This window comes from Lepisma saccharinum, chromosome 1, assembly GCF_977018435.1.
Source record: "Lepisma saccharinum chromosome 1, izLepSacc3.1, whole genome shotgun sequence".
NCBI lineage: Eukaryota > Metazoa > Arthropoda > Insecta > Zygentoma > Lepismatidae > Lepisma > Lepisma saccharinum.
Genome location: NC_139229.1, coordinates 119,973,576 through 119,986,773, shown reverse-complemented (window position 1 = coordinate 119,986,773; position 13,198 = coordinate 119,973,576). Strand labels below are relative to the sequence as shown.

The 13,198-nt window shown below is 36.5% G+C and overlaps 1 protein-coding gene across 3 annotated transcripts in view; it reads right to left on the bottom strand.

Moving 5' to 3' along the window:
• Window positions 1-1,155: 1,155 nt before the first annotated feature.
• Window positions 1,156-13,198, bottom strand: part of LOC146000315 (STE20-related kinase adapter protein alpha-like) — a 33,692-nt gene continuing 21,649 nt past the window's right edge. Inside the window, exons 6-9 of one of the 3 annotated variants that reach the window (XM_083137826.1) lie at window positions 9,067-9,238; window positions 7,358-7,544; window positions 4,948-5,217; window positions 1,156-2,298 (exon numbers count right to left, since the gene is read on the bottom strand). In XM_083137826.1, the coding sequence (XP_082993952.1) occupies window positions 2,225-2,298; window positions 4,948-5,217; window positions 7,358-7,544; window positions 9,067-9,238 (703 nt within the window). In that variant the 3' untranslated portion in view covers window positions 1,156-2,224. The remainder of the gene's footprint in view (window positions 2,299-4,947; window positions 5,218-7,357; window positions 7,545-9,066; window positions 9,239-13,198) is intronic. The other 2 variants (XM_083137843.1, XM_083137835.1) reach the window with 2 other exon arrangements.

Genomic DNA, 13,198 nt, shown 5'->3' with positions numbered 1-13,198 from the left:
CTGTGTACATATGTATTTATGTAAACTATTTTTAAAAAAAGTGTATCAAGCAAGAAAAAGCATGCACACATATTTAGCTGCATGAAGCATCCCCTCTCCTTCAAAAAATAAATCTTGATTGCACCACTGTGTTGAGGTAATATAAAATATTTCCAGTTCCTCAGAGATTGAGATCCTGATTTAGTTTCCAGAAGCTACTAACTTCGCTGATACATATTTGAGGTAAAAGTTAATTTCTTGTACACCTTGGGAGGGGGGGATAGCTAACATCCATCCTCTTCTGGCATTTCAATGTTACATTTACTATAGCATTCTCGATATTTTTTTCTCACTAAAGGCCGCCAATATTTTACTCTTGGGAGGCAGATGAATCTGCGGTATGCCACTGATCCTTTACCTTTTTCTCTTTTGTGTTTCCCTTTCTCTCTCACACACACACATTCGTTGGTATAAGGAAACTTGTCATGGATCCAAGTTCTTTTTCATAACGCGAAGAAGGTGTTTTTATTGAAGTATTTTCTTGTTTTATTCTGTATGATTTTGTACCTCGGAAAATGTGCACTTTGGCTATAGCCAGATATTGCAATACTTCTAGCAACAGAAATGTTAACTGGACCATGTTTCAAGTTTAAAATAAGAGAAAAAAATGACAGGTATAATTCATCAACATTCTAACGATTTTCCTCATCTCATTTTCCTAAACACGTCTTGAATTTGTTCAGGCAGGCAATCGGGTGGGCAGTTGCCCATCCTCACCCACCCATTGCACCATCCCTGTCATACATACCCATCTTCATCACCACTACCAACATGTCATTGATATTATTATTATCACAAAAACATTCAGTGTTGTCATGCCTTAGTTCTGGAAATAACATGTTGCAAATTTTAACAGCAAATTGTCCAACACTAGCAATGAATACCTCAGCATCTACTTGCAAGGTACATAACTACAATGGAAACCCAATTTTGCATTCCCAGATTTTACATTCAATTTTTATGGTCCCAACATAGTGAAATATTATAAACTTTACCTCGATTTTACATTTTCCCAGTTTTTTTTTGTTTTTTTTTTTGCCTTGGTCCCCTGAGAAACGCAAAATCAAAGTTCCACTGTAATTATACATTAGCATTTCATTAACGTCATAAATAAAACAGAAAGATAGCAATATTATTACTTTATTTTTGTAGCATGCATGTTGTATAATTTTCAACAATTTTCCTTTTTATTCCACTGGGTATTTATTTCTTACAGCACTTATAATGTAAACTGATGTTCAATGTCTTGAATTAACCTGAATATTTTTTCTTTACACTTTGGCACAATAAATGCATTCTTGTTTACACTCACACATGTGAAAAAATATTATTTATATTTAATTATTCATGTATTTTAATATTTACATGGAACTCACAATCACTATTACTTCACAAATGACTTTTAGGATGGATTGCACACTTGCTAAAACTTTTTTTTAAATCCTAAAAGCCACAACAAGTTTGGTACATAAAGACCACACATTTTTTCTAACTCTTAAATAATTTTTTAAAACAATAAAAACAATAATAAAACTTTCTTAACAATGGATATATATATTTATATATTATCATCTATAAAGACAACAAAATCTTACAATTTCAGAAGCCATGTTAAACCACAACAGTTTTCCTCCTTTTAACTATCTAAAAATTCTCTCTCTCTCTCTCTCTCTCCCTTTCTCCATACAATAAACTTCTTTGTTACAAAATAATCTCAATGCCACTGCACCTGTCACACATTTTGTACCACAATTCAGCAAAGCACAGAGACATATTTCAGTTTATCTAGTCATAAAGATCACCTCAAATCAGGACAGGGCGATTAACTTTTCCCCCCAATCTTTTCAATTTCACTTTGAAAAATCGTGATACTAATGCTATATCATATTGCTAGGTAACAAGCACATCTGAACACTGTTAATCCAGTTTTTTCTTTGTTTTTTTTTATCCCATCAGAAAATTTGTCATTTATGATCAAGTATAATGAAAAGTGTGCAAGCATTGGACCACGTCAACATATATTTTCTAAAGGTGATTAATTTCAGATATGCAGGGAAGAAATGCCACGTGTGTCAGCATTTTATTAGCTACAACGTGATGGCATGTTGCAATCCATAACACATCAATGTTGCACCAAAAGGCATTATATTTAATATTAAAATATAATTTTAAGCTATAATTGTATTCAAAAGTTCCATTCATCAGGACCTATTTCGAGCTCACCAAGTTTTTCTGCAGCCAGCACAGATGAGATATCATCTATGGAAAGGAAAAAAATATAATTTAAAATCCCTTACCTTTCACTATTGCATTTACTTCTAAAAATATAATTCATGAACATTTTTTACACCCATGCATAATGCTGAATATTCCTGTAAAGGTGTGGAAATATTTGTGGTCAATGGCATCCCAAGGTTATTGAGGGAGGGGATTACTCCCCCCTCCACCTAAGGATTCAGTTATTTGTTAAAAAGGTGAAAATATAGTCAATTAGATCCTATTTTTTTCAAATACATTATTCCGGGTCATGGATTTTAGATTTTTCCAGATTAACTTAGATCAACCACCAGGAGACAGACCAGTACTTGTCCCTGACATCAATCAGACCATGATAGATTCTCCTGAAACAGTATTTCCCCCCCAATGATTCCCAATTAATATTTTTTTTTTCTATTTTTAGATTTTAAAAATTTTCTCTCATACAACTTTTACTATTTTTATATCAAACTACACCATCTCTTCATTTTTGTTTCGAATGGTTAGTTGAAGAGAGGCTTAATAGACAAGATAATCAGGACTGGACCTATAATTTTACGTGGGACTTGAACACACCACGATTTTTAAAATAACACAATGGCTTTACTGAAAGTAATGTAAAGTGGCACTTCTTTCTTACTAACTGGCATAGATTGTTCAAATTGCACACATTGTACTATTCAACATGGTCTCAATCACAAATGATGCATTGTACTATTCAACATGGTCTCAATCACAAATGATGCATTGTGCCATTTTTCATGCCATCTCTCAAACCCTCAGGTGTGCACTGTTGTACCAACTTTTTCATAGCTTTCTTATGCCTTGGAGAAGAGGTGTGATGGCATTCCAGGGATGACTCACGTTCTTAATTACTTTATAATTTGGCACACAAAGGATATGTACTTTGTAGAAATTATAAGGTAATATAACTGAACAATTGGTGATTCCAGACACCATCAGTGTTTCAAAGGCAACAGATCCCACTGCAGTATCACTGACAGACAATTCCATATGGTGGAAGTAGAAAATCAGGTGAAACCAGGGCCAGCTCAGCTGGTACAACAATGGCACTAAATGTCACAGATTCAGGTTCAAGTCCTGGTCATGTGTAGGGCAAGGCATCAATGACATTTCTAAAGAGGTTTCTGCACTGTGTTTGCAATGGTATCTCTGTCTTGAGTACCGACCAATATCCAAGATATAAAATTCAAACAAATCCACTGACATTAGATGATACCAATTCATTTCAGTTTAGCCTTATCACCAATGGGGAAAAAAATGAGGATTATATTCTCTGAAATTATAGATAATTTTAACTGTACTTTTCCACTCTAAATCATATGCCTGGGTGCCCACTCTAGGACCATGATAAAATTCAAGTATAATTCCCAGTTTTCAAGGCGAACTTTGCAAAAAGTCAAGGTTCAAGCAGATGTTTTCGCTATTATGTATTACTCTCTCTCACCACCTACATACAAACACACAAAAATACAGCATGTCAGAGACGAAACGCCCTAATTTGAAATACTTATACTGAACACAATAAACAACCAAGACAATTTTGTTAGGTGGTATATGGTAGATTAGCTGTGGAAATATTAATTATGTAATGAAATAGCAAGATCATTTTCATTGCAGGTGCTGAAAACCGAAAAAAGGAAAATGACAACAAATGCTGAAAAGCACAAACCGTGTGGTGGTATGCAGACATTACTGACGTTACTTCCCTGGATTTCTTCCTGTGGGGGTATGTTAAGGACAAGGTGTACTCTATCAAAGTGACAACTGTGGAACAGCTTCGTGAGAGGATTAGAGCTGCTATTGAGACAGTTTCAACAATATGAAGGGTCTGTGTGATGCCAATGTATTCAAAATTTCTAATTCAATTCAATTAAACGGTATATAACATGTTTAAAACATTTAATTTAACGTGCGGAATTACATTTGCCATTTCACATACTCAGGCTCGAAATATATCTACAAACACAAGTCACAAAAGTCACAGGATATAGTAAACTACTAAAAATTATTAATTGTACAAGAATTTCTCAAGTGGCCGCGGTGGCTCAGTCGGTAACGCGTCTGACTACCATGCTCAAGGTCCCGGGTTCGATCCCCGGCCGGTTCAAATCCGGGAACTTTTCTAACGATGGAAGCGGCCCCAGTGCCCACCCAGCGTCGAATAACATGGGTACCTGGGGGAAACCCTGGGGGGTAAAGGCGGTCAGGGGCGTGGTGCTGATCACATCACCCCCACTCAGACCGGGATCAAGAAAGTGTGGGGCGTTACCACCACACCCCCTATACGCCTTCATGGCGTGGTGCTATGCACAGGGGAGCACTTTACCTTTTTTTTTACCTTTACAAGAATTTCAGTCACATTTAACTCATCAACTTCAAGATATCTTGCAATGATCTTCCGTCTGTCAGTAGATTGTTCTGCAAGGACGGATTGAGAGAATTCTGTTTTATTGTCCATGCAGCTTCCTTTTCCTTTTTTGATAAAATCAAAAGGTACACTGTGAAAAACTTGCCTCAGGACATTTGTGAATATATGAATTCGTTTGGATTAATAAAAGTTGCAATTTTTCGAGTCTACGCCGAATTCACGGTGAGTAGCCACCCTGTATGCATAACATCAGCACTTACCTTCGCTGTCTGTTCTCCTCTCAGAAATAGGGATAATAGGATGCAGCAATTCAGGCACTCCCATTCCACTACGTCGACACTGCTTAAAAAAAGAATGCTGGAGAAGCTGAGCAGCACTTGGTCGCAGCAAAGAGTTTCGCTGAAGGCAAAGCTCAACTAAATGATGAAAAGAGTCCTGGAATCTCCTTTGCTGTAATTCGGCAATCTTCTTTTCCTGCATATTGCTGGTGCTGGCAACACTGTCTCCAACTCCAGAGTCAGTGTGATGGACTAATCAAAAGAAATGAACTATCACAATCTAACAAGAAGTTCCTGCTTCAGCCACATACATCATATCAAAGCACAGATGGTAATGACTTAAGCTATTTGGATTATGTATTCTTACATTAAATCATTACATTTTATATGGGTGTGTGAGGACACAAACCACTTCACAACAAGAACAGAAACTAATTTCATTCAGCAAACTAAAGACTATTGTAGATATGAATTATGAACAGTGTAAACATAAAACAAATTTAGAAACTAAACAGAACTAAAAAGTAAATTTACCATGTCATTAATACAATCTGTACATGAACATTTGGTACACATACAGAGACAAGACAAAAGACAGCACACAAACTCATCGAGAATTAGTGGCTGTAGGTCCAGCCATCGGTCAAGTAAGCCTGTTGGAATGCAGTTTTCAGGGTGTAGTACATGCAAGCGAATGACCTCCCAAAATGTCACCCCTTGCAACTCTATATATGTTAAACCTTAGCCACTGTGACCATGTGGTACAAGGCATCAGGCTTTGGGCTCGGGCTAAGGGCCATGCACTGTTTGAGTCTTCTGGGAGAAACGTAACAACTTCTCTCCCGAGATTTCAGCCAGTGTATGGGACTGGTAGCCACCCACCATCGTGAGGAAATTATGGAGCTACGAATGAGTAGGTAACCCAGTCATTGATTGATTGATTTGGTGTTTTAAATCCACTTTATGCACAGTAAGGCTAATCAGGACTGGACCTACAGTTTAAAGTGGGATCCGAACCACTGTGTGCCTCCACCGGGTATCGAACCCAGTAACCCAGTCATGGAAGACCTACAACAAGGAGTGAAGGTTCATCATCCCGCAATGGTTTGGTGATCGCCCACCTCTGCTGAGGCATGTGGGAGTGAGGTAGGTCCTGTCCCTCACGAGCTGTTGCGCCAGAGGTTATGTTATGTTAAACATATAATAATACAGATACTGCAAAACTGTACAATTATTCAGAATAGTTACAAATATCTGAAGGTAAGGTTAATACATTGGAGCTAGGTTACATAAATCTATTAAGAGCTGTGTTTGGAATTATTTGTAGATACTCTTGCAAGACAATCAAAATATCCAATTATGCCAATTATGATGCAGTTACTCAAAAATTTGCATTTGCATAATGCCTGCTCTTTTTTTTCATAGAGGAAGATCCCTTGAAAACTTTCATTAACATCAAATCTTCCAACCAACTTCAATATCTCCTCTTATCTAGTTCCCACCTTTACAATCACTTTAAGTTGACCTTCAGACGACATCTCCTGCATCACAACAAAATTATAATCTATGCCTACACCAACCCCTATTGAACCATGGATGTCCCTCTACTCTAGTTGCCAAGAGATCACTAGAGAGTGGCCATCTACATCCATGGAGCCATGATGATCTAGTTGGGCATCTGCCTACCACGCAGGAGACCCGGGTTTGATTCCCGAGGTGAGTAATCTAAGGATGTAATTTTTCCAGCAGTGTCCCTGCATAAAATAGCTCCTGGGTTCACTCAAGCCTCAAATAAAGGAGTATCTGGGGACAACCTTGGCAGGTAAAGGCAACCAGAGCACAGTGCTGATCACATCAACTCCACCAATATCCTAGATTGAGAATGTGTGGGGCCCTACCCCCACATTGCCCCCTATGTGCCTTCAAGGCACAGTGAAATGTGCACGGGGAGCTTTACCTTCTTACCTTTCTACAACCATAGCAGCCCGTTGAGCTAGTCAGCCAAAGCAATCCCCTCCGATATTGAAAGGTGTCTCCATTAAAAACGTTGGAAAAACACAATTTCATTAAAAAAACAAGATATATATTGCACTCAAAAATAAGTGAAAATAATATAAATTCCAAATGAAGAATTCATGTTGAGGGGAATAAACAACGCGGTTGATAATATAAAGCATCGAGTTCCCAAGTGGATGGTGGCAGAGGCCACCGAAATTAATAGAACATTTAAGTCTCGTGGATATATCTTTAGTAACTCGCTTACGTCTTATAAAATGAAGAAGAAAATAAAAATACACATTTCTGTAATTGTGACAACTCAGAATTCTTGTGCCTGTTGTTTCACTTTTTGAAAAGAAGAATGAGCAGTAAAACAGTTGAAAGTAGCAGTTACCTGGATCTCCATCTTCCAATACTGGACATGTCGTGCAGTCGATTAATTGAGGAGCAGAACCTCGTAATTTTTCCATAAGCATGAGTGTGGAGGGCATATCACCAAAGGGAACTACTCCATTAGCCATCTCGCAGGCTGTAATACCTAGACTATATACATCAGACTTTTCATTATAACCTTGAAGATTCTGTAAATCAAATAAAATGTGGTAATTAGAAATAAAGGTGGTAATTAGAAATAAAGGAATCAATTAAATGGCTGAATGATAAGTTAATGGGAAACTAAGACTCATCTGGTATTTGTATCATACTTTGAACATTATCACATACATGTAACATTACATCCACATAATAGTGAAACCCTTATTTTATGATCCTGGATTGAACATTCTCCTGTGGTTTCATTTTCACCTTGGTCCCCTAAAAACATATAAGTCAGGCTAGCACCTTGGTTAGAGAACTGTTAAAGATATTAATTTCAGGTTCAAACCCACATTGAACTACATTTTCACAGAAAATTTGTAAAACTCCACTTTATGCTCAGATAGGCTAATTCACACTAGATCTATGGTTCAAAGTGGAATTCAAACCACTCTTCAATGTTCCTTTACTGTGAATTGAATCTAAGACCACTTGATTACAATGTGACATTTGTTAGTTACTATACCATCAGGGAAGGAACATACTAAATATGCAATGCATAATGAATGTAGCCGTGGTAGCTCAGTTGTTAGGGCATCTAACTACCATGCGAGACCCCCAGGTTCGATCCCCGGCAGGGGAGAACCAGTATTTTTTCAGCCTGTTCAAGTGGCTCCCGTGCCCACCCAGCGTCGTATAAAGTGGGTACCTGGAGGAAACTCTGGGGGGTTAAGGCAGCCAGGGGCATGGTGCTGATCACATCTCCCTCAGCTTGGCTGAGATCAAGGAAGTGTGGGACCCTAACCCCACACCCCCTATATGCCTTCACAGCAAGGTGTTTATAAAAAACATCAAAAGTGAAGAAATTTTTAACACCTACAGTTATAATATAATTAAGCCTTGTTTCCATATTAAAAACACTAAGATGCTGACCAAGGCAGTGTATTAAGATATAAAAAACACTTAACATGTAACGTTTCAACCCTGTATCAGGGTCTTCCTCAGACGGAAGTGTTTAAGTGTTGTTATATCTTGATAAACTGCCTTGGTCAGCATCTTAGTGTTTTTATCTACAATTACATAATTGGTGTCAGTTACCAAACCTGACCCAATAACTTTCTTTTTAATACACAGTAATTACCGTATATTTCTGAATCCAAGATGAGGTTTTTTGCTACAATTTCGTGCCCAGAAATATGGGGTCGTCTTGCTTTCGCAGCATATGATGTGAATTTTTTTTTTTTTTTTTTTTTTTACTGAACTCTACCCTCTGCCATGTCTACTGTATGCACTTTGAGCATTGTTGTGAGTGTACGTAGTGAGTGTGTTTTGTGTACCGGTACTTTTATTACCTCCTTCAGTTACTTGTAATAAGGTAACCATTTTGTAAGTTTTGAAAATAGTTTTTCTGTAATCCTTTGTTGAAAAATGGGGGGTTGTCTTGCATTCAGAGATATACGGTATTATAAATTGAATGTATAGTGTTACAGAACAGGGCTTTTCTACAGCTATCTTTATTGAAAAGATGTCCTTTTCCTTTAACAAAAGAATAATGATTATTATAATTACCTGTTCTAGAAGCTCAGGGCTAAGCCAATTAAGATTATTAGACGTGCTATGGGGAAATTCATGAATTGAGCGCTGCCACCTTCCATTTTGTACTATTTGGCAAGCATAACGTAGACCAGACAAACATGCTGTCCCTGATGCAGACACAAAAATGTGACTTGCACGAATACTCCTAAAATAAATACACAAATTATTTCTTTTCAAGAAATGTGTGAGATTTAAAGATATAAGTAGCAGAACTTAAATATACAGTTCTCCAAATAATATTAAAATTGTAAAATAATGTACTATTATGTAAAAATTGATGGGGGGAAAAAGGATTATGATTATGCAATAAAAACACACAGTTTTTTTAAAATTTAGGAACCTAAGAAAAATCATAGATGGAATATTTTTTTTATAATCTACAAGCATCTCATGGTTTGAAATATTTGAAGGTAAAAATTGGAGATATTGTAATACCAATAAAACACTATTGTTATTCTGTGGCAGAAACAAATACTGAATAATAATAATAATTTTATTGGCTTTAAAGATAATTAATTCAATTTCAAAATTCATTGTCAAACCACTGATAAAGTAAATACATAGAAATCATCACTTTTCAGAATGTGTTGCCAATATTAAAGTCTATGGGCCCAGTGGCCAAAATCAAGATTTCGGTATAATTTGGGGGTACTAATTTTCCTTTATACCACAGTTAAATGAGTGTCTAAGGATACAAAAAAACCATGCTTGCCATCTCAAAGTGGTAGCTAATAGAAATGGAGGCCAATCCAAGATGGCGGATGTTGACATTTGAAAAAGTGACTATATCTCTGAAACCAACGGCCCGATGTCAACAAACTTTTTTAAATGAAAGCTTAATATATGTTCTATATTTAACGTTATCTTTAGTTTTTCGATAAAAGCACCCGTTAAGTAGTTAATCACGGATTACTGAAAAAAATTCTATTTTTTTAATATTAATTTTATATTTACCATTAATTTATTAATAATCTAGGCATCTGAGAAGAAAATGTTCCAAACAAACATTGTAGCCTAAACGCTGGTCTTTAATTTGACATATTACACTTGTTGGTTTTCACTTTAGAATTCATATAAAACAAATGAATTATGTAGTGTGTGCATCAAATTCTTCCAGTAGCATGTATCCTTACTCCTATTTAATTACACATATTGTAACTAGTATTGACTATTGAATAGCATATTATTGTTATATACATGCAATAACAGTTAATAATAATGATAATAGTTGTTTTGTTGTTGTAGCATTAACTAGCCATTAATCTTGTTTAATTGTTACTGATGTTCATGGAAGAATGTTATTGATTGATTGAAATTAAAATTTTGTATGCGTCAGCACTTAGGCTATTTTCACCCATCACATTATATGAGGCCAAAGCCCCTTACAATGTATGTGTGTCTAAAATCTCCTTACCCAGGATAAAAACTGATCTGGTACTGGAGCACTCAGCACATATATTCCTATGAGCAATACACAGGAGACCATACATACAACCATACAAAGGTAGCCTCCCCAATGTCTTAGTGTAACGTTGTCACCTTGTGATCGAGGGGACCCGGTTTGATACCCTGGGGAGGCACAAAGTGGTTTGGATACCACTTAAAACTTAAAACTGTACGTCCACCCCAGATTTTCCTATCTGTGCATAAAGTGTACTTAAAAAGAAAATCTCAAATCAAGCAACCTACAAAGGATTGTGCTGGCCGTAGGTTCTACGCCAGATCCTTGTTGGTCTCCAAGACTGCAGTTGTTGAGGTAAAGTACATGGTATGTGGGAGTGTTCAGAAGGACATCATAACATACATGTATACTCGTTATTAGTACAGCCGAAATTTCTGCTTTAAGAAAGTAAAAATCTGTAAATACAGAAGATGGACCAGAGAAGTTATATTATATGTGGGGGAAATGCATTCACCAAAAGACAGACAGTTTTGCACAGTGCTGCCGTGAGCAGAAATTTTGATTGAGAATGGAGAGGCATGATTTATTGGCTGAAAAATTTCATTGTATGTGTCGAGCCGATTTTACCAATATCAAGTCCTTAAGGAGACTAGAAGCAGATGCTTCATTCTCCCATTTGTTTTCTGAAAGTCATCCTTGCTCATCAAAGCATGCTGAGAAATGCTTCAAACGGGCACTCACAGATGGACACATCGTATACATATATCAAGAATTGTGTTTCGTGTGACAAGCAAGCAGCATTCATTTCTCTGACAATGTACACCATACAGAGGAAACATTAAGTGAGGCTGGCACTTCCTATCGTGTCAATATAATTATTGCAAAAAAATGTCGTCTACTTGCCACAAAGGTCTAGTACTACAGTTATCCGGAGAAAGCAATAAAGTATTGCAATATCAGTTTCGTGTATGCAAGATTACATACTTTGAAAAAATTGTGGGCAATTGTTCTATACACAACGCTGCATCTATTTTTGAAACTTTAGCGTATTTACATTTCTAGCTTAGGTGATTTAAAATTGCAACTATTCGTATCTAAAAGGTTCCAGGCAATCTTGCTAGGAATTATGATTACGTAGTTCACGTAAAGCTCGTGAGATGATGATGGGGTTTATCTACACCTTTCGCATCTTCCTTTATGTGTTTAGCAGCTTCATGAATAGGGTTCTCCCCTACCTTAGCCAAAATGTGCTCTTCTAATCAGTGCTCAAAGTTAGGGGGGGATCCTTGGGAATGTTATCCCCAAAGCTAGCAAATTTTTTGTAAATTCTCTCCCCAGTTACCTCATTTTATAGAAGCATCCCCGTAGCTAACTCCAAATCTCGACCAAACATTTTTCCATTTCAAGAGCTGCTTCTAATATGATTTACGTCCTCAGATAGTTTACAAGTAGCAAATCTTAAGTCATATTACCTATCGTACCGTCCATGCTGGAATACATTAGGAGGAACCAAATTCTTGGTACAAGCTATAACGGAAACTTTTCTCAGCAGACTCTTATATTTGATCATCATCATCCTTAATTAGTTTGAAAGGAAGTAACTTTGAGGTTCAACCCTCGAATTCTCGGATAAAATATATACCAGAGGTTTTTCATGCCGACTTTCTTGCTTAACTATTTTCAACCAATATTTCCAGGTTTATCTGATCTGAATTTGGTGTAGGCAAAGTCATAAGATTAATGATAACATGTATCTGCAGCTAAGATCTCCCATGATTTGATTGCGATGATTTTTCTTCTCTCCTCTAAATTGCAGTCTCACGTAATTCCTTATCAATTCGAAGCTCAGGAACTTGAGAAAGTGTTTCCCTTTATCTTAATATTCTATTGCATTTCCTTTCCTTCTCGTCTTCTTAAGGACTTGATATTGATAAAATTGGCTCGACACATGCGATGAAATTTTTCAGCTGATAAATCATGCCTCTCCATTCTCAATCAAAATTTCTGCTCACTGCAGCACTGTACAAAACTGTCTATTATGTCTTCTGGTGAATGCATTTTCCCCCACATATAATATAACTTCTCTGGTCAGTCTTCTGTTTTTACAGATTTTTACTTTCTTAAAGCAGAAATTTCGGCTGTAATAACTAATAACGAGTATACACGTATGTTATGATGTCCTTCTGAACACTATATTGGTCTTGTTTTGAAGCTCTTTGCATCTGTTTTAAAAATCCTTTATCATTGTCAATTCACTTCGCGAAACCCATTTTATACAGATTTTTATTGAATAAAGTAAAGATGTACATACAATGTAACAACACCACACACACTGATGTCCATTGAACCGTGGAAACTGTAGGCTGTCACGGAGTCAGTATGTGAGGTCTCGCCATGTTCAACACATATCTTTGACAATGATAAAGGATTTTAAAAACAGATGCCAAGAGCTTCAAAATAAGACCAATATTGTATTTGTATGGCTGCCAATACTAAGAAAAAGTTATTTCACAAAATTGATAAGAACAGTTCTTGACCATGTTTAAAAAACTTTCTGCCTGCACTGTACTAAAATCTCATCACGATCGGACTACTCATTTTTTATTTATAGAATTTCATATGCAGAACTCCTCAAAAATTGTGTTTTTTGTTTTCAGGACAATATAAAATAGAAGGTATACTCGAAAAAAAAAAATTGGTTAC